The following is a 24,780-nucleotide window of genomic DNA, read 5'->3' on the forward strand; positions in this document are numbered from 1 at the left end:
ATCCCAGTGGGATAGTGAAAATACGTACCACCATTTAAATTCTGTAAGGTGCAACGGCAGTGGTCCCTACTATATCTCCATTTAATTTACCAGGCTTAACTTTTAAGATTCACACAGACTTACTTTTCCGTTTTACATACCAGACAAAAACATTTATTTTTAAAATAATTCCCTTCCAATTTTCTAATCATTTACTATGTTATACTACAGACTCTCACAACAACAAAATCCTTTAATTCTATATATGAAAGGACTGAGATTTTCACCTACTAACTATGAGCTACTTAATGATAGTATAGAAAGCTAAGATCAGTGCCAGGCTATGCCTATAAATGATCTCCGTTATACTTGCCCAATCATGTTTACCCCAGAACTATGCCCAATATAGAGGTAAAAACTTTCAGAGTTTGTGAATCGGCCTCCATCGAATCATGGCTAACCTGAAAAGCTGACACATTCACCTCTGCTACATCAGTGTCTCAGTTAGAAACAGCAATAGCAGTAATAGTGGCTTGATTGAAGGATGTCCATAAATGCTGACCTGTCTAAAACTCTCTTTTAAAATTTAGCAGTGGCTTTGTTAAAAAAAACAAAAAACTTTTAAAATATTCTTTCCATGTTTTTTTCTAACAATGAGATAATTTTTAAACTAATTTACATTTCACTACTGAAAGAAATTTAAATGACAAAAAAACACATCAAATATATTTTATCTCACACAACAGGTAGAATATTTTATTTCACTTTGTCCATGATGACAACATAATAAATAGGATCATCTCTAAGACATGGTACACATTAGCACTAGCTTTCTTTTACTTAATAAAAAAAGCTATTGAACTTTAATATGCATACAAATTCAAAAGCTTAAAATAAAACCCTAAACATTTAATAATTTACATATATATTCAACTTTGTGAATTTTTATACAGAGTTGAACTTTTCAGCATATTTCCATCCACACCTTCTGCATCAAGAAAAACAGTTTTATTTTGATGCTTTAATAATGCTTGTTCAATTGTAACTTCTAATACATTCCAAAAACATACTGGAACCTAATAAGTAACCCTAAAATCTCTTTATACTCAGAAATACAAAGTCATAAAACATTAAATATATTCAAGATGTTTCCTCATTTCATTTTTAAGAAACAAATTTAAAGTATGCACACATGTTAGTGATAAACGTGTTTGTACATTAAATTCTGGAAATCACAACTTTTAAAGGGACATAGACAAACATGACTGTTTTCAGAGCAAAGTGACCAACATGACAAAGGTTTCAACAACAGAAGAGGATAAAAAGACAGGGAATATGCAAATTGGAAAAAAGAGTTTAGAAAACTGAAGGGCTATAAATAGAGATGAGAGATGAGACTTGCTCTGTGTTGGACCATATGGATGAATGAGACGTGGTGTTATGCGGAGACAGATTTCATCTCAATTACAAAGAACAATTAGTTATCTGAAGATAGAAAATGCTATCTCAGGAGATGGCGCGATTTCATAATTAAAGGCATTCGGGCATAAGCTAGATGAGGGGTTGGGCAAATTATGTCCACAGGCAGGACTCAGCCCACCAGCTGTTTTTGTAATAAAGGTTTATTGGAACAGAGCCACTCCCATTTGTTTCCTTATTGGCTCTTTCTGCTCTAGCGCTATGGCAGCTGGTTTGTGTCCATGCAACAGAGACGGTATAGCCCACAAATCCTGAAATATTTCCTATATGGCCCTTTACAGAAAATGTCTGCTGACCCCTGTGGGGAAGGTAATAGGAATTCAAGTATTGTATGGGTGTCTGGATAAGATAACCAATAATGGTTACTCTGGCATTTAAGAAAGTGCTTGGCATATCATCTATGTCAAGGACTGGGCTATGCAGGTTTCTTCACTTAGTATAAAGTAACTCAGCCAACTTGGTGAGTGGAGGTCAAAATTCATACTGTAAAGCTGTGTGCCATGATATGGGGCTATAGCTGCCAAAAGGAGGACACACATTTGTCTAATTTGCATGAAGGCACCCAGTGGACCAGGACAACCTGTACATACAATAATCGTATTAACAAAAATAACATCCCTTCCTACCCAGATGATCTAAGTGCCATAACGCAGATATCCTATCACTGACTCACTTCTTCTCCCAATCCAGTGTTTCTTTATTTACATCCCATGGAAATAATAATAGATGTTCCCTGAAAAGAGTTTTCATGTTTTGAGAAATGTTACAAACTCTACCCTCTCTTTTAGAAAGATAAATCACAAATTAGCACTTTAAAACTCTAAGGGAAAAAAAAAAAACCTTCCCGTAACATCAGTAGTAGAAGTAATAATCAGTTATAAGCAAACTAAAAGAGCCCTATTTTCCTAAGTTGTTTAATTATGGAAACTTTTTTATTAACTTACTGTTAATACCTCAGATAACTAATGTTCTAGGGAATGATGTTCTATTCAAAGTCATATTTAGTATTTCCAGATTAGAAGCTCACTGAGGACAATAAATACATTCCCTACAGATTTTTAGTACATTGTGCTAAATGTGATAATTTCCTAACAAATAATTGAACTGACTCAACTCTAGGAGATATACCTAATCAATATAGTGAATATACTGCTAATTTCATTAACTAAAGCAGGCCTTAATTACTCATGTAACAGGAACACAAAGTTATCATCTTCTTTCCACTGACTCCATTAGCAATTAAATAGTACAATGGCAAAATAATCTTGACAAGTACATTTCAAGTATGTTTCCTCTGCTCTGTGGTATATATTTAAGCATATAAAACTATTCAAGACACACCATTGATATTTTAAGATTAGAGATCTGATAAATTACCTAACAGGTTGATAGAACATTACCAGAATATAGATTTAATAAATTCAAAGTCAGTAAAAGCAAATTACCTGAAGAAGGTGACAAAAAACTGCACAAGATCCATGATTGTATTGTGTTGTGAGAATGCAATCTGAAAAATCAAAATAAAGGAAAGTTTGAAACTTAATATATGTTCTTTTCCAATATTTGTGGTGATGTTTCACGGCATTTGTAAATACAATATTTTTATATCATCAAAAGATTTGGATCACTATATTATAAACAATATGTGCTGAAATCAAAACATCCTCTAGAATACCCAATAAAGTCAACAACCAACAATGATGACTTTTATATAGGCTATTACATTAAATGGTTTTAAAAGACTATTACAAAATTACTTCAAGAACGTATGTGAAGTTTCATGTACAATCCTATGATATTAAATATGCCTAACTAAAACATGTAAATGAGTTTCTTCATTTAATAATGATCACATTTTCTATTAATACAACTAATAATTGGTTGTTAGCCAAAAAAAAAATTCTACTCTATTAAACAGAGGATTTGTTTTTTCCATATATTTTTGTCGAAAGAAGCTGCATGCATGCATACAATTTTTTTTGTTATACTCTACTCAAAAAGTAAGTCATCTCAAATTTCATGTTAATAAGAAATGAATTTTGAGAGATGAAACTAGCCAATAAGCTAAAGTTGTTCTACATTTCTGCTAACATAGAGATTATACTGTAACACAGTTCTTCAGGAAGTGCTATGTAGTAAATTAGTCAATAATGTAGTAGCTGAATAGAGAATTTCTGATTTTGAAATCACCTTTTCATTTAATAGGTGTAAATATTTGGGAAAACTATTTAACTTATCTGTGTCTCAGTTGTCCCATATGTGAAAAGTAATAATAAAAGTACCTACACTTCATAATGCTAGAGGAAAGATCAATTGAATTAATAAAAATTCCTGCCATAATACTTGGCATATAATAAGTATAATATAATGAATATTATTATACTTTTACATCATGTATAGAGGAGATGGTCAACATAAGTGAATTTTCCCAGACAGCTGAAGTTAAACCATTAAGGTATTGAAATCTTTTTCCTTTAATAACCTTTTATAAAAATGATCCAAAAACATGGAATTGAATTTCCAATTCCAGTACACATAGACTGACAGGGATGAGAGACATCTCCTCCCTTAAACAGCTAGAAAACTATACAAAGTATATGACAAAAAAAAATTTAGACACTGGACAAAATGTAGAGGAAGATAAAATCCATGAGTAAAGGAAAACAAAAGAGATGAGCCTTACAATAATCCCAGCTCTCAGTGTGAAGAAATAATACTAAGGAATTTAAATGACATTCTAGATAAGAAATATCAGTATTTCTTCCATAAAATGAAGAATTATAGTCAGGTGAGAAGATGGTTAAATTTTTGGCATATACATGATAGCTTAAATATAGTGACATTAATTTCCAAAAAGCTTCTAAGCATTTGAAGAATTACAAAGCACTTATACAGAGACTGAGGAAAGATAATTGCTGTAGGAGATTGGTTATAGGTGAAAATGTCTTAAAAGATTTAAGGAAAAATATCTTTTTAAATGGAAAAAACACAAATGAATTTTCTCCCCAAGTGACTATCCATGAGAGTATGTTAGAAACATATCTTGCCCATTCTGGGTCCATATAAGTAAGTACCTTGGAACAAAAATCATGTTTTGAGACAAGTAAGCAAAACATTGACACATGAAAATATCTACAATTTTCTACTTTTTCCCAAAGAATATCTGAATAAATAAAGTAGTAGTTAAAAGAAAGGTCTGCAAGTTATAACCATGAACTAAAGCATTAAAACATTTTAAAACTTCAAGAATATTATCTAACTATACCTATTACTATAAAAGAAAAAAAAGAAAGTTTTCATTAGAGATATGAATGATATTTTGACTGTAGCTTGTATGTAGAGGATACTCTAGGAGTCCACTACCATGGGGTGATGAGACACCTAGACTTTCTAAATTAACACATTTTCTAATTTGTCACAATGATAGCTGCAGTTCTTTACAAATTAAGTTGCAATGTAATGCTTGAACCTGAAGTACTGTTTGCAGACCTTGACCAAATTTTGTTACAGAGAATACTCTACTACCTTTCACAATGAGGAGCATAATGATGGGATAAAAATTGATGGGGGAGGTCTCTGTCAGAAACTATATCTGAAATACAAACTGCCTTAAAAATAGAGGCAAGTAATGCCCTAAAGTAACTAACTATCCTTTAGTATAAGTGTGCTCAAGATTAAATGCAGACTTGGCATAAGCAATCTCCGTACTCAGCATATCATCTGGATGCTTGAGCCTCAAGTTGAAAAGCATTCCATTTTGTCTGTTCAAAAGGAAAGTCAGCACTACAAAGTGTTGTGAAAATCTTTCAAAATGTTTATCCATCTGAGTGGAGAGTCATCTGGAAGAAGTCCACAGGAGACAGCCCTGGAAAACACTATGTCAGACAGTTCATTCTCAGCCACAGGCTTAATAATCAGATTGGACTGATTCTAGAAATGGAAGGCAGATCCAAGGATAATTCAGTATCATTGGTAAACAAGGCCCAGGAGACACTAATTCAAGCAAATTCCCTTATATAAAGTGCCAACTTATTCATCCATCAAATATTTCACTTCTTATCTACTACCTTTTGAATACCGTATCAAGTTCTTAAATGTATTAGGGAAAAGTAACATCAAAATTCCTAATGGTGGTGGTGATGGCAGACAAAAAGTCATAATAAATTATATAGTGTGTTAGAACTTCGTAATTGCTAATGGGGAAAAACACATTATCCTATTTTTTGGTAACATTGTGTCAACTATAATTTTAAAAAGTATTATATTTTCTATATTAACATATGTAAGACAAGAAATCACTCCTTGGTGTCTAAAAGTATGCAGAAGTGCTGAGAAGAGACAGGAGGAAAGGTAGGGGTAGCAGAAAAATATGAAACATAGCATTAGGGTTAATGTATCTGGCTGTCCTCAGTTTTTCTCTATTTAGAATAGAATCCAGCAGCTCCAGGCCCTTACCAATGAAACTGGAAAGCTCACAGGGAAAGAAATAAGAATACACAGAGGGAGAACCATTTTAAGTGATGTTGAGCATTGGTCTTCACATGGCTGGCTGACTCCTTCTTATCCAGATCTCACCTCAAATTACACACTTCTCTAAAACACTCTCTAAAGTAAGGTGCTGTCTCCCTTATTCTATACTCTTATGTGAACCTATTTCTTTTATACTTCAATCTGAAACTACCTTATTTTATTGGTTGATCATTAGTTCAAATGTCTTTGTCCACTAAAATGTAAGCTCCATGAGAACAGTAGCTTTGTTCAAATTGTTCATAGCACTGTTCCAATACCTAGAACAGCATTTGGTATATAGTAAGCATTTAATAAAAGTTTGCTGAATAAATGAATATAGTGAATAGTAAAATTTAGCATGAGAGTATTCTTAGGACTTTATATATCCTTAAGAGCCATGAGAGTAAGGAGGTATAGATGTTATTCTGAAAAACATTTTTAAATTTTTTATTTATTTGAGTTTCTTTCATAAATCAGTAATCATATAGACCATAATTATCTGCTAATTACAGATCATAATATATTATTTTTCCTTATAAAATTTATATTTATTATGGAGTTCAGAAGTTATAGAAAATGTGTTCCTTGTATAAAAAATGTTTTTGTTTATTTTTAGTCAAAGAAAAATTTTGTAAGATCTACCATTTACAATTTTAGCTACAATATTTTGAAGTCAGGATATCAGAAATGATTATTAATATGTATTTTTACCTCAGCTTCCTAATTTCAACAATGAACTTTTTAACCTTATTGGCTTCTAGAAATTTCTTTCAGTAGATAAATTGCATCGGCTGCAATCTTCTCATCTAAAATAGGTGGCATTACCTGAAATATTATTTTTTAAGCCAATGAAAAAACAAATGAGACTGCTTTAAAAAAATGATCATTTAGCCAATTTTATGTAGAAAACAGTGAGTCAAATCAATAACAATAACAACACCATAACTTTGTAGTGTCCCTGAGAGTATATCTCCTGAGGATATAGAACATTTCTAACCCTAAAATCCATAATGGTCTAATTGGAAAGATTTCTATTGGCTGATGTCATTGCTAGAACATGGCCCTTTACAGATAATCAATATATTCCATTTTGGTTCTGTTGTCTTTCCCATGAAAAATATGAGAAGTTTACTCAAAGTGCATTTAAAGTTAGTTTTAAACTTTAGCCAGCATAAATGCACCACTGAAATTCCCTTTTCTATAATAATGTTATTCAAGTTATCCAGTAATTATTCAAAGAAAATTAATCAAAATCAAGAGGCCAATTATGGTAAAATGGTAAAATTTCATAATATCCTAATTTCCTGCCTGTTTTTAAAAAGCCTTCAAACAATTAAGTGACATGCTAAAAGATTAAGTTAGCTGAAACCATGGCAACAGTGATGATGATAATATATTTTAACCATTTGATCTTACATACGAATGCATATTGAAAACATGTCTAAAATCTAAAACCTGAATTTAAGATATTCTATATTGTTTGTTAATAATTAATAATCAAATGATCAACATTTTGAGTTTATGATTTGATGAAGAAAGCTGCAGTAAACGCTTTGGGATAGGGAAGTAGATTAATAGCTTGATATTTACCACAAAATGTCAGAATTTGTAAGAGAGAAAAAAATGTTAATTTGAAGGACAAATTGGTGTGTTTGTGCAAAATGTCAACCTGCCATAAATAAACTCTGATGTAATATGAGATAAACAAAATGAAAATATAAAGGGATGTGCTGAAATTATCAAGTTCATCTAACAAACTGAAAGTAAAGGAGAAGTTCTTCAAACCACTGTTTAGATCATAGTCTTTCAAAATGATGACATAAAAGCATACTTAGATAATGGAAGTTGGCCAGTTATTGATATGTCAAAGACAAGCAATGTTTCAGGCAAGCAATTCAAGATCTTGGGGATTTACTTATCCAATTTTTTAAATAAATAAAAGCAAACTGGGGCTTAAGTTAGTTATTATTGGATAAAATCAACCATGATAATCTGTTTCAGATAGCATGAACTTCCTATAGATAATTAACATGATGCTTAATAATGTAGTAACATGTATCATTCCTGATAAATAAATATTTTAAAATATAGAGCTAAATGGAAAATGAATGATTTTTGAAAGAATAAAACCTATGTCTGGATAAAAAACATGTGGAATGAATATACCAGCCAATTCTGCATAAACATTTCACAAATTTCTGATTATAAATTCTTGAATATTGTTTTAAAAATTTAATGGGTTTAATTCTTCTTAGAGCAAATAATTGCTTAACTTTCCTCCTGGTTTAATGCAAAAACTTAACTGGTTTCCCTGTCTTCATCTCAGAAACCTCTGGTCATTGCTCACCTAGCTGACAAAAATGTTCTTTTTTTTTCCTTAAGATTTTTTTATTTATTTGTCAGAGAGAGAGAGAGAGAACAAGCACAAGCAGGCGGAGTGGCAGGCAGAGGGAGAAGCAGGCTTCCCGCCGAGCAGGGAGCCCGATGTGGGACTCAATCCCAGGACCCTGGGATCATGACTTAAGCCGAAGGCAGACGCTTAACCGACTGAGCCACCCAGGAGTCCCCAAAATGTTCTTTTTAAAACTGAAAAATGTTTCTGTAATTCCCTTTTTCACAATTCTACACTCTACTGACCAATACAGATACATCATTATTAACCAAAGTTCATAATGTATTCAGATGTCCTTTTTATATTCCAGGATTCCATCCAGGATACCAAATAACATTTAGCTATTATGTCTCTGTAGGTCCTCTTGGCTATGACAATTTCTCAAACTTTCTTTGTTTTATATTATTTTCACAGTTTTGAGGAGTAATAATAAGGTATTTGGTAGAATGCATATCAAGCAGCATTTATAAAGTGTTTTTCTTATGATTAGGCTGAAGTTATGGGGTTTTGAAAGGAAGACCACAGAGATTAAGTGCAATTTTTATCACTTCATACCAAAGGTATAGACTATCAGTGTGACTTATTTCTGTTGATGTTAACCTTGCTGACCTGGCTGAAACAATGTTTGTCAAGGTTTTGTCTTCCCTCTGTAAAATTACTCTTTTTACTACTTTTCCATATTGTATTCTTTGGAAGCTCTTCTCATACACATTTAAGAGGTGGGAAATTATAGGCTATCTTCTTTGGCACATGTTATCTACATAAACTACTTGGAAACATGTGAAATTTGTCCATTTATTTATTTAATCATTTATTTATATCAGTATTGTATCATGTATACCTATTTTATACTTTGCAGAATGATGCAATATTACCTTACTTTGTTGCTGAAATTGTTCCAGGTGTAGCCATTGGGAGTTCTTTCATTTGGTTCTTGTGTCCTCTTGAAATATTCCCATAATTGTGTTTTGTTTTTCGTTTTAACACTTCCTTACTTTCTGGCACTATAAAATACTCTAGGATCAGTTTGGGAATTTGCTACCCTAGTCCTTGAATCAACCATTTCCTCCAAGTAGTCTCTTTACTAGAGAATGGTATTAGAAACCAAAACCTAGGCAGTAGGTTTGCTTGTTGATACTATGTTGTCATAGTTTCTAGGCCTTCTGGGCTTACAGAAGAAGGAAATATATATCTGTTTACTAACCTGTGCATAAACACATATCTATAAATATTTCTATGCATATAATCATTTGTATCTATATTAAGCTAACCATGATTTCATATTGATATTTGCATATGTTTTTAAGATGGCTTTCATCAGATAGAGGAATATTATATATTATATACGATAAATATATATATTTATATATCTAGAAATATATATTTCTAGAAGCTGATTCTTTCAAAAGATCAACTAAGTTAGTAAGTCTCTAGTCAGATCAAGTAAAAAAGAGAAGTCACAAATTACCAGTATCAGGAATGAAAGACGGGACATTACTATAGACCTACAGAAATGAAAAGGATAATAAGATAATTTTTCAAATAAACTAATGCCCACAAATTCAATATCCTTGATTAAAGGGAAAACTTCACTGTAATACACAACATAATATAGCTCTCTTAAGAAAAAATAGATAACCTAAATAACTATCAAGCACATTAGATTTCTCATTTAAAACCTTGAAACAACACAACCAAAACAACAAAATAATCAACTACAGGCATATGACTTCATTGGAGAATTCTAAATATTTAAGTAAAAGTAGTATCACATCTACACATCCTCTTTTAGAACACAGAAAAGGAAATAACACCTTTATTAACACTTATTTTGTGAGATCAGCACTAGCCTGATAAGAAAACCAGACAAAGGTATTATTAGAAAAAAAATATCTAGGCACAAATATCTTTTGTTAATATAAAAGCAGAATAAAATCTCGATAAATATTAGCAAATTGAACCCAGCAATATATAAAATGGAAAATAAATCAATACCAACTGTGTTTTATCCCAGAAATGCAAAGCTGGTTCAACATTCAAAATTAATCAATGTAATTTACCAAACCTAAAGACTAAAAGTGAATTACCAGAAAATCATTCTAATAGACACAGCAAAAGTATCTGAAAGAATTCAACATCAATTACTGATAAAAAAAAAAAAACTATCTGTAAAATAATATACAAGAAAACTTCTCTAAAGAACTTCTTGAAAAACCTTTAGCTAACATAATAATTAATGGTGGAGAATGGAATGCTTTCCCTTTAAGACTGGCAAAAAGGCAAGAATGTCTGCTTTCAAAACTTCTCAATACCACACTGAAGCTCTTACCAGTGCAATAAAACAAGAAAAAAAATTTAGAAAGAATTGGAAAGGAAGAAATAAAACTGTATTTTCAGACAGCATGATTTTTAATCCCCAAATCTAATATAAATAATAAATGAATTTAGTAACATTGCAGAATACAAAGTTACAAAATTCGATTGTATTTCTATATACTAACAACAAATGACTGAAAATAGAAGTGAAAAAAATACAATTTATAATAGTATCAAAAAACTATGAAATTAAGCATGTCTGATAAAATATGTGCAAAACACATGCTGAATACTACAAAATACTAACAACAGAAATCAAATTAGACCTAGATAAATAGATATACTGTAGTCATGAATTACAAGGCTTAATAGAATTATAATGACAATTTTCCACAGACTGACCTATAAATTCAATGTAATTGTAATCAAAATCCCAGAAGAATTTCTTGTAGAAATTTAAAAAGAAGATTCTAGTATTTATGTGGAAAGGCAAAGAAAATAGAATAGCCAAACGATTTTTGAAAAGAGAACAAAACTGAGTCACACTATCTGATTCAAGACTTACAAAAAAGATATTGTAACCAAAGCAATGTGAATTGATGAAAAGATAGACACATACCTGAATGGAGCATAACAGAGAGTCTAGAAACCAATGTACACAAACAGAACCAACTGATTTTTGACAAAAGTTTGAAGTCAATTCAATGAAGAAAGGATGCTCTTGTTTAATAAATGGTGATGAAACTATTACACAACCAAATGCAAAGAGTAACTATCAGCTCATACATTGAAACATATAAAAAAATTCAAACTGAATTATAGGCCTTAATGTAAAACGTAAAAATTATTTTAAAAATTATAAAATCTCAGGAGAAAAAAATCTTTGTTACCTGGTTTAGGCCAGGATTTCTTAAATACAACATTAAAAACATGGTCCATTAAAAAAGAGAAGCTGATAAATTGGACTTGATTAAAATTAAAAACGTCTGTTCTTTGAAAGAGTGTTAACTCTTTCAAAAGAATGAAAAACCTCTTTTCATAAAGAATGAAAAAACAAGAAATAATCTGGGAGAAAACACTGCAACACACATCTTAAAAGGACATGTATCCAGAATATATAAAGAACTCTCAAAACAATAAAAGCCTGGGCAAAGGTTAGAACAGACACTTCTCCAAAGAAAATATATGAATGCAAACTAAACACACGAAAAGATGGTTAACACCATTAGTCTTTAGGAAAAAAATCAAATTAAAAACAACAAATTACCATTCACATATCTTAGAATAGCCAAAATCAAAACAACAAAATTGATAATATCAAGTACTATTGAAGATGAGTGCAACTAGAATGATAACACTTTACTAATGGAAATGCAAAATTGTACAAATATTTCAGTAAGTAATGTGGCAGTTTCTTATGAAAGTAAACATCAATTACTATATGACCTAGTTGTCCTACACATAGATACCATGAGAACGTATACCCACAAAAAAACCTGTATGTGAACATTTAGAGTGGTTTAATTAAAAATTGCCCCAAACTGGACAGAGCCACATAATTCATCAACTAGTGAATGAATAAACAAATTATTATATATCCATTCCATGGAATATACTCAATAATAAAAAAGAATCAAATGTTTACAGAGACATCAACTTGAGTAATCTCAAATATATATCATAAAGCAAATATATACTATATAATTCCATTATATAAAAATTACAGAAAAGCAAATCTATAATGATAGAAAGAAGATTTTCTACTAGGGCCTGGGGTCAGTGAGAGATGATTAATAGCAATGGTATGCAAAGAAACTTTTTGGTTGATGAAACTTTTAATCTTGATTGTAGTGGAGATTATGTGATTGTGTATGACTGCCAGAATTCATAAAACTGTACACTTAAAATGAATAAATTTAATTGTGTGTAGGGGTGCCTGGGTGGCTCAGTCAGTTGAGTAGTCAACTCTTGATTTCAGCTCAGGTCTATCTCGGGGTCATAAAATTGAGTTCTGGTCAACTTAATATATCTTCCTTCTTTGAACTCTAGAACATCCATACCTACCACAACCGATCTTATTTTGCAGCTATCATAAATTTTTCCATTCATCTCTATAAGAATGTTTCTTAAGTATGATTATATATATTCCTCACATTTATAATTTCTGATTAGAATAACTGATATATTAGTTAAGTAATGAATAAAATTAACAATTTCCGATATCACTTCTTGAACTTATGCCAACTTAGGTTTAATAACAAAGGAATTGAAGCTTTAAAAAAAGGAAAACAGGGGAGCCTGGGTGGCTCAGTCGTTAAGCACCTGCCTTTGGCTCAGGTCATGATCCCAGGGTCCTGGGATTGAGCCCTGCATCAGGATGGGGGGGGGGCCTGCTCGGCAGGGGGCCTGCTTCTCCCTCTCCCACTCCCCCTGCTTGTGTTTCCTCTCACTGTGTCTCTGTCAAAGAAATAAATAAAATCTTTTAAAAATGGAAAACATATTTGAAAATATATATGATAAATTTCTCAAGCTTATAAAAATTTGGAAAACAGCAACAACAAATAAAACAACAATAACAGAAAGAGGAGAAAAAAAATAAATCCTTTGAGATAATCTGAGAAAAAAATTACACAAGGGAATCTATATCAGCACATTTGTATGATAACACTTTTCAAACTACACACATAAGATAAAACTTCCTAAATAGAAAACCTGAACAGACCTATACCCACTAAGGAAATTGAAGCAGTCATCAAAAATCTCCCAACAAACAAAAGCCCAGGGCCAGATGGCTTCCCAGGGGAATTCTATCAGACATTTAAAGAAGAATTAATACCTATTCTCCTGAAACTGTTCCAAAAAATAGAAATGGAAGGAAAACTTCCAAATTCATTTTATGAGGCCACCATTACCTTGATCCCAAAACCAGACAAAGACCCCATCAAAAAGGAGAATTACAGACCAATATCCTTGATGAACATGGATGCAAAAATTCTCACCAAAATACTAGCCAATAGGATCCAACAGTACATTAAAAGGATTATTCACCACGACCAAGTGGGATTTATCCCTGGGCTGCAAGGCTGGTTCAACATCCGCAATTCAATCAACGTGATACAATACATTAACAAAAGAAAGAACAAGAATCATATGATCCTCTCAATAGATGCAGAAAAAGCATTTGACAAAGTACAGCATCCTTTCTTGATCAAAACTCTTCAGAGTAGAGGGATAGAGGGTACACACCTCACTATCATAAAAGCCATCTACGAAAAACCTACAGCGAATATCATTCTCAATGGGGAAAAGCTGAGAGCTTTTCCCCTAAGGTCAGGAAAGCGGCAGGGATGTCCACTCTCACCACTGCTATTCAACATAGTATTAGAAGTCCTAGCCACAGCAATCAGACAACAAAAAGAAATCAAAGGCATCCAAATCGGCAAAGAGAAAGTCAAACTCTCACTCTTTGCAGATGATATGATACTTTATGTGGAAAACCCAAAAGACTCCACCCCAAAACTGCTAGAACTCATACAGGAATTCAGTCAAGTAGCAGGCTATAAAATCAATGCACAGAAATCAGTGGCATTCCTATATACCAACAACAAGACAGAAGAGAGACAAATCAAGGAGTCGATCCCATTCACAATTGCACCCAAAACCATAAGATACCTAGGAATAAATTTAACCAAAGAGGCAAAGGATCTGTACTCAGAAAACTATAAAATACTCATGAAAGAAATTGAAGAAGACACAAAGAAATGGAAAAACGTTCCATGCTCATGGATTGGGAGAACAAACATTGTGAAGATGTCAATGCTACCTAGAGCAATCTACACATTCAATGCAATCCCCATCAAAATACCATCCACTTTTTTCAAAGAAATGGAACAAATAATCCTAAAATTTGTATGGAACCAGAAGAGACCCTGAATAGCCAGAGGAATATTGAAAAAGAAAAGCAAAGCTGGCGGCATCACAATTCCGGACTTCCAGCTCTATTACAAAGCTGTCATCATCAAGACAGTATGGTACTGGCACAAAAACAGACACATAGATCCATGGAACAGAATCGAGAGCCCAGAAATGGACCCTCAACTCTATGGTCAACTTATCTCTGACAAAGCAGGAAAGAATGTCCAATGGAAAAAAGACAGTCTCTTCCACAAATGGTGTTGGGAAAATTGGACAGCCATATGCAGAAGAATGAAACTGGACCATTTCCTTACACCACACACAAAAATAGACTCCAAATGGTTGAAAGACCTAAACGTGAGACAGGAGTCCATCAAAATCCTAAAGGAGAACACAGGCAGCAACCTCTTCGACCTCAGCCGCAGCACCTTCTTCCTAGAAACATCGCCAAAGACACGGGAAGCCAGGGCAAAAATGAACTATTGGGATTTCATCAAGATAAAAAGCTTTTGCACAGCAAAAGAAACAGTCCACAAAACCAAAAGACAACCGACAGAATGGGAGAAAATATTTGCAAATGACAGATCAGATAAAGGGCTAGTATCCAAAATCTATAAAGAACTTATCAAACTCAACACCCAAAGAACAAATAATCCAATCAAGAAATGGGCAGAAGACATGAACAGACATTTTTCCAACGAAGACATCCAAATGGCCAACAGGCACATGAAAAAGTGCTCAACATCGCTCGGCATCAGGGAAATCCAAATCAAAACCTCAATGAGATACCACCTCACACCCGTCAGAATGGCTAAAATTAACAAGTCAGGGAACGACAGATGTTGGCGGGGATGTGGAGAAAGGGGAACCCTCCTACACTGTTGGTGGGAATGCAAGCTGGTGCAACCCCTCTGGAAAACAGTATGGAGGTTTCTCAAACAGTTGAAATTAGAGCTACCGTTCGATCCAGCAATTGCACTACTGGGTATTTACCCCAAAGATACAAAAGTAGGGACCCGAAGGGGTACGTGCACCCCAATGTTTATAGCAGCAATGTCCACAATAGCCAAACTGTGGAAAGAGCCAAAGTGTCCATCGACAGATGAATGGATAAAGAAAAGGTGGTATATATACACAATGGAATATTATGCAGCCATCAAAAGGTATGAGATCTTGCCATTTGCAACGACGTGGATGGAACTGGAGGGTGTTATGCTTAGTGAAATAAGTCAATCAGAGAAAGACATGTATCATATGACCTCACTGATATGAGGAATTCTTAATCTCAGGAACAAACTGAGGGTTGCTGGAGTGGTCGGGGTGGGAGGGATGGGGTGGCTGGGTGATAGACATTGGGGAGGGTATGTGCTACGGTGAGCGCTGTGAATTGTGTAAGACTGTTGAATCACAGATCTGTACTTCTGAAACAAATAACGCAACATATTTTAAGAAAAAAGAAAAAGAAGAAGATAGCAGGAGAGGAAGAATGAAGGGGAGTAAGTCAGAGGGGGAGACGAACCAGGAGAGATGATGGACTCTGAAAAACAAACTGAGGTTTCTAGAGGGGAGGAGTGTAGGGGGATGGGTTAGCCTGGTGATGGGTATTAAAGAGGGCACATTCTGCATGGAGCACTGGGTGTTATGAACAAACAATGAATCATGGAACACTACACCAAAACAAATGATGTAATATATGGTGATTAACATAACAATAAAAAATTTAAAAAAAAGATAAAACTTCCTTTTACTTTAATATCTACATATCCAGTAGCTTTCCAACCTTTTTTGTGCTCAAATGACTCATCTTCTGTGTTCAAAAATGCTAATACACTTGTGATAAAAATTTACAGACATCAGCATTAGGATTCTGTTCTTTTCTGTTTTGTTCTGTGTAAATTAACCATTATTAGTAAGGGGATATACCTAGTCTACTATGGAAATTAGAATTGCAAATTGACGTATGATTCCTAGCATCATTCTCATAAAAAAAAAATCAAATCTAAATTATGACATCAGTTTGGAGATTGACTTAATAGTGAATTACCAAATCCCATTTACTAAAAACAGGTAATTTAGATTCAATCTAATTTAATTTAACTTAAGTGGTGATGTATAAGTATTGATGAGTAGCACTACTGTAGGAGAATACAAAGTACTTAAGCTCAATGCACCCTTTTTGTTTATCAAGTTATTAGCATTGCAGTTATAGTAGTAACTTTTTCCCTTTTTTTATTATCAAGATTCAATTGCATGGCATTAAAAGTCATAAAGAATAAGTGTTACCAAAATAAAATCTCACTTTAGGAACTGATGGAAATCAACTCAGTAGCATGATTACTAACATTCCAAAAGAAAAAAAAAATTTCATATTTAATTAATAGATTATTGACATATTTATCATATAACACTGCTGCTATATATATCAAAGTTACAGAATTTTTAAGGATATTTGAATGTTAAAGTAGTTGGCGAGCTATAAAATTTTGAAGACAATGAAAAAAAATTTAACACTAGAATGATTTACATTAAATTAAAACAGCCTTCTTAAATATATGAATTGATCAAAAAATATATTAAAATGGCAAAGGCTCTCAATGGCCAAATTAAAGTCTGAATAATTGTGTATAAGCAGTCACCTACTCAAAATTTCCTACTCTGGTAAATGAGCTGAAGGAGAAATATTCATTTTCTTGATTTCTAGAATTCCACTAGTAAGTATAAAATTTATGATGCTGAAAGAATTAAACTTTTACAATACATAGAAACAGGAAGTAAAAAAAATTGTACAATACTTACAAAAAAGTGAAATAAAAATACTAAACAAATATGTTTCATTCCTCAAACACTTTCATAAACATTAAAAAAAAGTCACTGAGCCAGTGGATTTTGGCGGTAACAATGCTTTCAAAATGAGAAGTCATAATTTGCCCTTTAACTTAGCAATTATCACAATCTTTACCCACATGCAGTCTTCACACCACAAGGACTGCTTTTTTGTCACATAATTCACCTAAAATATTTTATAGAATAAAATAATTTTTAAAAGTTTTTGAAATTTAATGGGATTACTGAGTAAAAAGACAGGAGATAGGTAAAAAAACAAAACATTTGATAGAACTTGAAATAAAATATACGTTATTATTAAAGGTATAGCACATTTTCTTCATCCAGTAATCTGTTGATGGACACTAGGTTGCTTCCATGTTTTGGCTACTGTAAATGATGCTGCAATGAACTTGACAATGCAGCTCTCCAGATATACATTCAGAAAAGAAACTGCTGAATCATATGGTAGTTTTATTTTAAATTTCTGAGGAACTTCCATACTATTGTACATGGTAGCTTTATTAATTTACATTCCCACCAACAATACATCCTTGCCAGCATTTGTTGTCTCTTATCTTTTTGATAATAGCTATTCTAACAGGTGTGAGTTGACATCTCATTATGGTTTTGATTTGCATTTCCCTAATGATGAGTGGCACTGAGTACCTTTCATATACCTGTTGGCTATTTGTTAGTCTTCTTTGGAAAATTATCTATTCAGTTCCTCTGAACTAGTGGTTTGGGGGTTTTTATGGGTTTTTTTGTTTTTACTACTGAGTTGTATGAGTTCTTGATATATTTTGGGTATTAACCCCTTATCAGATAAATGATTTGCAAATATGTTCTCCCAATATGTAGGTTCCCTCTTTATCTTGTTGATGGTTTCTTTTGCAATATAGAAGTTTTTTCTTTGATTTGCAGGAGCCCTGGCTGTCAGCTAAGGCATTCAGTTTTGAACAAATGTTTCAGATGTGAAAGCTACTATGAGAGTAGTTAATATTCTCACTTAACAACAACAATAAAATGGTTAATTATCTGAGGTAAAGAATGTGTTAACTAACCTTATTTTGGTAAACATTTTTCAATACATACATGTATCAAAACATTATATAGTACACCTTAAATTTACACAGTTATATGTCAATTATATCTTAATAATGTTGAGGAGAAAGCTGAAAAAACAAAACAAAACAATCCAACTCTTTTTTTGTTTGCATACAAGGTACTGCTACCTCCAGAATAACGTCCGTTGTTCTGTCTACCATTGTTCCTAAAGTACTAATGGAATGAAATGACAGCCAGAAAAGAGGACATAAAGTGGTTTGGTCAGAAAAGAATGCCCTGTGTGACAAGTTGAAATGTAAGTCTAACTTACCTCATTTTCTAATCATATGAGAACATTTTAAAATTAAATATTTTCACTGTTTTTATCATTTAAGTTTAACTCCCCCAAAAAGAAACTTTACATAAATCAAACATATACCAATTACTACAAACATTCTAATAATTAAGTAGTATAAAAATTTCCTCATCTATTTAAAATTTTAAAAGTAAAATCTTGGGGCACCTGGCTGGCTCAGATGGTTAAGCGTCTGCCTTCAGCTCAGGTAACGATCCCAGGGTCCTGGGATCGAGCCCCATGTCAGGCTCCCAGCTCAGCAAGGAGTCTGCTTCTCCCTCTCCCCCTGCTTGTGCTCTCTCTGTCTCTCTCTCTCTCTCTCTCTCTCAAATAAATAAATAATCTTTAAAAAAATAAAAGTAAAATCTTATAGTGTAATTATAAGATTATTGAATCTTACAGTATTAGAAATAGTCAGATAGCCACATATATCTTCTCTACAATATTATGACTATAATAAAGCCTTTACTCAGTTTTGGAAGTGGAATGCTTACTATTAAGCCTGGCAAGCCATTCTTTTGAATAACTCTATTCATTAGAAATTTTGCCTTAAATTGCTTTATAGTTCTCTATAACATCTAACTGACTGATTTTAGTTCTACTTTCTAGGGTTCCATAGAAATTCTATTCCATGTAAAAGTTACAATTCATTAAATCTTCTTCATAGGATATAATTTCCATCTATAGTTTACCTTTTCTGGATGTATCCCAGTTTGTTAGTGTTCCTATTACTATGAGGCAACCAGAACTGATGTCTTCTATATGCTTATAGTAAATATCAAGCAGGTTTTTGTGAATAGATCACAGACTATATATATATATATATATATATATATATATATATACACACACACATATATATATATATATTTAGAAATATATATATTTCTAAAAAAGGCCTGGGTTTAAGTATAAATTAGAAATAAGTTTTCTAGTGACCTGAAGATTTCCATCTTAGATATTTTCAACATCACTTCCACTGGAGTCATTTGGCCCTGGCCTTCCTCCATATGCAGTACTTTTCAGAACAGCCCATAATCCTAGGCCCAAAAATTTGCCCAAGAATTTCAAATTATCTTCAAGAGTATATTTTAAACATATAAGAGAAATTATCAGCAATGTGAAAAGAGAATGAGAAACTCTACTTAGGCTGAGCATTTCACAATGTATATAAATGTCAAATCACTATGTTGTACACCTAAAACTAGTATGATACTGAATGTCAACTATATTTCAATTATAAATGAATAAGTAAATAAATAACATTTAGAAATAAAATAGACGAAATAAAATATAGAATAGATGGATATATGAGTAGAACAAATTAGCATACTGGAAGACCAGATAGAGGAGGCAGAGAGAGAGAAAAAATAGAAAATTTAAAAGAAAAGCTAAGAAATATGGGAGAAATAGAAATGTGATCTGATATTAATATTAACATTATTATTAAGAATCTCATAATGGCAAAGGAAAATGCACTGGAAGAAGTATTTGAAAGCACAATGGAGATACATTTCCTTGAATTCAAAAAAAAATGAATGACTAAAAATCTCACAACTAGACACATTAGAGTAAAATGAAAGAATATCAAATATAAAGCAAAAAATTCTGGGGCACCTGGGGGGCCCAGTCAGTTGGGCGTCTGACTCTTGATTTCCACTCAGGTCATGAGATCAGGGTTGTGGGATGGAACCCGGAGTTGGGCTCCACACTCAGCACAGAGTCTACCTGTCCCTCTCCCTCTACTTCTCCCCCCACTTATGCTCTCTCTCTCTCTCTAAAATAAATAAATGAAATCTTTAAAAAATTCTTAAGGGAAAGAGAGGAAGTTTCAGAAAGAATCAGTAATAAGAATCAGAATGATGTGGCATTAATTTCAATATTTAAATCTGAGTGGACATCTTATTAATAAAATATATAGTCTATAATCTAGCAAAAATTACAACTTCTTCACATTTGAAGGCCTTTTCAGTTTCAGATGATTGCTTTTAATGACAATCAAGAGCTTTTCAGTTAAATAATATTAATTACAGCTAACACTAAGCACTTATTATACATTTTGTACAACATGTATTATCTTTTTAATTTGTGAAACTACCCAAAGATAGTGTATTAGGCAGAACTGTAAGATGGCCCACAAGATTCCCAGTCCCTAATGTACACACCCTGTATATCCCTTCCTTTAAATCTGAAAATGATTGAAAAGGTCAGTCCCTTGATTAGAAAAAAATGGTGGCTATTCCCTACTGTTCCTGACCTTTAGAAGTTCCCTTTTTTGCACTTTAGGCCCAAGTAGAGGGTTTCTTCTGCAACTCATTTTCTCTGCACCACAGTGCTCACTTCTGGGGCTGGGGCTGTCTTGAGTTCAGGTCAGTGAATTCTGGGGGGGGGGGGGCGGGGAGGGGCAGGAAACGGTAATCTCACCAGTTCAGTGGTCTTTAAATTCTAACATTTTTCTTTACTCTATTGATGATTACTTTTCAGAGACCCCAAATGGCTAACTCATACATTCAGCCGATATTTTTGGTTGTGTTCAGTGGGAGAAAAAGGTTGCTATGTATTTACCCAATCTTGCATCTTATTTGAAATAGGAATCCTTCCAAGGACTAGTCCAGTAAATTGCCTTTTATTAGTTTATATTAAAAGTTCCATGTGTACTTCAGAAGTATGTCAATTCTGTCATTATATGCTGTGTTCTCTCTCTCACATTTATATGTACACAGAGACATACACACACAATTATGTTATTGTGCTGTGTAGATCTTCTTTTATCTTAGGGTTGTGATACTAAGATACTTTATTTCTTTTATTCTATTAACTAATAATAGTTAAGAATGGGGTAAAATCTCTACAATGAATTTGTCTACACACACACACACACACACACACACACACACACACACACAGGCAAATGCCATAAGACTTCATAGACATCTTTAAGTCATTAAAGAGAGAAATAGCAAGGTATTAATAAGGATAGTCCAAACAATGCAGGAAGTGGAATTGCAGAAACAGAAGTATTCATGTTAAGAGAAAATTAAATGGAAAGAAGCATTTATAGTGGCTAGAGGAACCCCTGAATATAATACTACTTTAAATATGAAATTTGTGATACACTTACAACAATAAAACTGTAGGGGCTATATTGTCTACTAGGATGAAATCATTTGTATTTCTATTGGAGTAAATTCATTCACACTACTGTTGGACAAGAATCTTTTGCAGGTATAGGACAAGGATCTTTTAGAGGTATAAATATCAATCATTTAAAAACTATACATTATTCTGAATAATAGCAAATCAATCAAAGTTATACACTCTAGAGAATCAGATAACCCCTTCGGGAATCCACTATACAACACCTAGCATAATACTGATAATTTAGACAATAATCACTTTTGCCTATTTCCAAGTTTTGTACAATCTTCCCCAATCATCTCCTTTCAAATCATAAATAATCTCCAAAAAGTATTCTTGGTCCCCAAAAAGTTGATCTCATGGTGTTTTCACAGCAAGAACTGTTAATCAACATAAATACAATCTCCTTATAGGCTCCTCAGCAAATCTAAAGCCCATTGTTATTAAGCCACTACTAAGTCAAGAAAATTAATTTCTGTAGATCAAAAAATAAAAAGTCTTCATCATATATCTATTAGAAAACAGAATATTAAAAATAATACCACAGTATTCCCCTACAAATAACTCCATACTTCGAATTTTCTCATCAATTCATGGAGTCCTACGTAATTATTAGTCCACTGGATTGTGGATCAGTATTCTTTCCACAGTAATGTGAAGCTAAGCATTGGACACATACAGATTCAGGATCGTGTCATCTTCAGATCTAGTGGATCTTTAGCATTACAAAGCATCCCTCTTTAGCTCTAATAATGCATCTTGCTATAAATTTTAGCTTTCTTTTCATTAGGCTTATACAGAATATTTTTGGCATACTTTTACTTTCAACCATTTGAATCACTGTAGTTTTTTTAAAGATTTTATTTATTTCACAGAGAAAGAGAGAGAGAGAGAGAGCACAAGCAGGGCGGAGTGGCAGAGGGAGAAGGAGAGGCAGGTTCTCTGCTGAGCAGGGAGCCCGATGGAGGCTTGATCCCAGGACCCTGGGCTCATGACCCAAGCAGAAGGCAGATGTTTAACTGACTAAGCAACCCAGGCACCCCTGAGTCATTATATTTAAAGTATGTCTCTTTTAAGCAGTTTTTTAAATCCTATATGACAGTTTTAGGTTTTTACTTGGTGTACATTTTCCATTGAAATTTAATGTGATTGCTAATATAATTGAGTTTAGACTTATGATCTTACTATTTACAATTATTTGAACCACCTCTGTTATGTACCTCTTTTTCTTTTTTATACTTTCTTGTGAGCTCATGAAATATTTTTATTAGTCAATTTAACTCCTTGATCAACTTGTTAGTTCATCTATCCTTTATTCTTTAGATTTACCTTAGAAATCATAAAAATTAAAGGCTCAAGATTTGCTACCTTTTACAATTTCACTGATATTGCTACTAAGACTACATTAGCTCTATTTACCCCATTGCTTTTTGCATTATTGTTGTCATATATTTTTTGTTCTACACATATTTTAAACTTCATGAGCTATTTTTTATTTATTTTTTTAAAGATTTATTTATTTGAAAGAGAGAGACAGCAGGGAGAGGTACAGAGAGAGAGAGGGAGAGAATCTTCAAGCAGACTCCCCACTGAGCACGGAGCCTGACGCAGAGCTCCATCCCAGGACCCTGAGATCATGACCTGAGCTGAAACCAAGAGTCAGCCACTTAACTGACTGAGCCACTCAGGCGCCCTGGAGCTATTTTTTATATTCAGTATTCATTTAAGTTTGCCTATTCTGTTATTCTTTACTTACTATCATTTTTATATGTTTATATCTGAGATCATTTTCCTTTGGCCTAAGGTCCTCTATGTGGTACTTCTTTTGGCACATCTACTGTGAGTAAAATCCTTCAGATTTTGACTGAAAATGCCCTTTTTTGAACTTGAATTGGAAAATATTTCTGTTGTTTATTGCTGGCAGATATTTGCCTTTAGCACATTAAGATGTCATTCATTTTCTCCTAGCTAATGGTTTCTGTTGAGAAGTCACCTGTGAGCACTGGGCCAACTGGGCTGGTCTGACCATAAACTTCTCACAGAGATGGAAGGAGAGCAAGTAGAAATGATGCAAGTCATCTTAAGTTCTAGGCTTAAAACTCATACACCCTACCTCAGCTTCATTAATTAACAAAAGCAGGACAATTGTCTAAGCCCAAAGCCAAGGATGAGAAAATATACTCTACAAATTTAATGCAAGAAACTGTAAAGTCACACAAAATAAAAAAGGTGTGATTACCAGAAAAGGTAAAGAATCTTGGACAATAATGCAAACTACCACAACTACATTCTAATTTCTCTCTTCCTCTGGTCTAATTTGTAATACCCATATATGGAGAAACTAATTCTGCTGATTTTATTTTTAATCCTTTTTTCCCCATTTGATTCTTATTATAGATTATATCTCTTTAATGAAATTTTCATTTTAGTTAAACTTTTTCCTGAAGATTTAATCACAGATATTTTAAAACTAATAAAATCTTGTTTACTATTGGGATCTTTTTCTGTAGTCTTTTCTTTTTCCTCTTGGATTTGATCTTTTATTCCCATTTCTCCTAATGACTGGGAACTTTTAATCCTTTACTTGACACCATGTATCAAAAATGGCAGATGCAGTGGATGTTAGTTTCTTCCAGAAAGGTTCTTCTATTTTTCATGAAAGTGAAGAAGGACTGATAACCTTGATCAAATCAGAGAATGAAGTAATTTGAGGCTATCTGCTGTGACCTTACTTATAGGACACAGCCCTTAAGGAGATAACAATTGAAAGCTTAGAGCATCTGCCAGTATCTCTTCTCAGAGGGAAGAAGACAATTGATTTGCGAAC

At 33.0% G+C, this 24,780-nt stretch overlaps 1 protein-coding gene across 1 annotated transcript in view; it reads right to left on the reverse strand.

Moving 5' to 3' along the window:
* ATRNL1 (attractin like 1) overlaps positions 1-24,780 on the reverse strand; it is an 867,795-nt gene that overhangs the window by 465,293 nt on the left and 377,722 nt on the right. Inside the window, exon 25 of the mRNA XM_028121803.2 lies at positions 2,904-2,965. Within this exon, the coding sequence (XP_027977604.1) occupies positions 2,904-2,965 (62 nt within the window). The remainder of the gene's footprint in view (positions 1-2,903; positions 2,966-24,780) is intronic.

The sequence above is a fragment of the Eumetopias jubatus genome, unplaced genomic scaffold (assembly GCF_037043125.1).
Source record: "Eumetopias jubatus isolate StellerSeaLion01/CBP00866 unplaced genomic scaffold, mEumJub1_p1.0 scaffold_17, whole genome shotgun sequence".
NCBI classification, from domain to species: domain Eukaryota; kingdom Metazoa; phylum Chordata; class Mammalia; order Carnivora; family Otariidae; genus Eumetopias; species Eumetopias jubatus.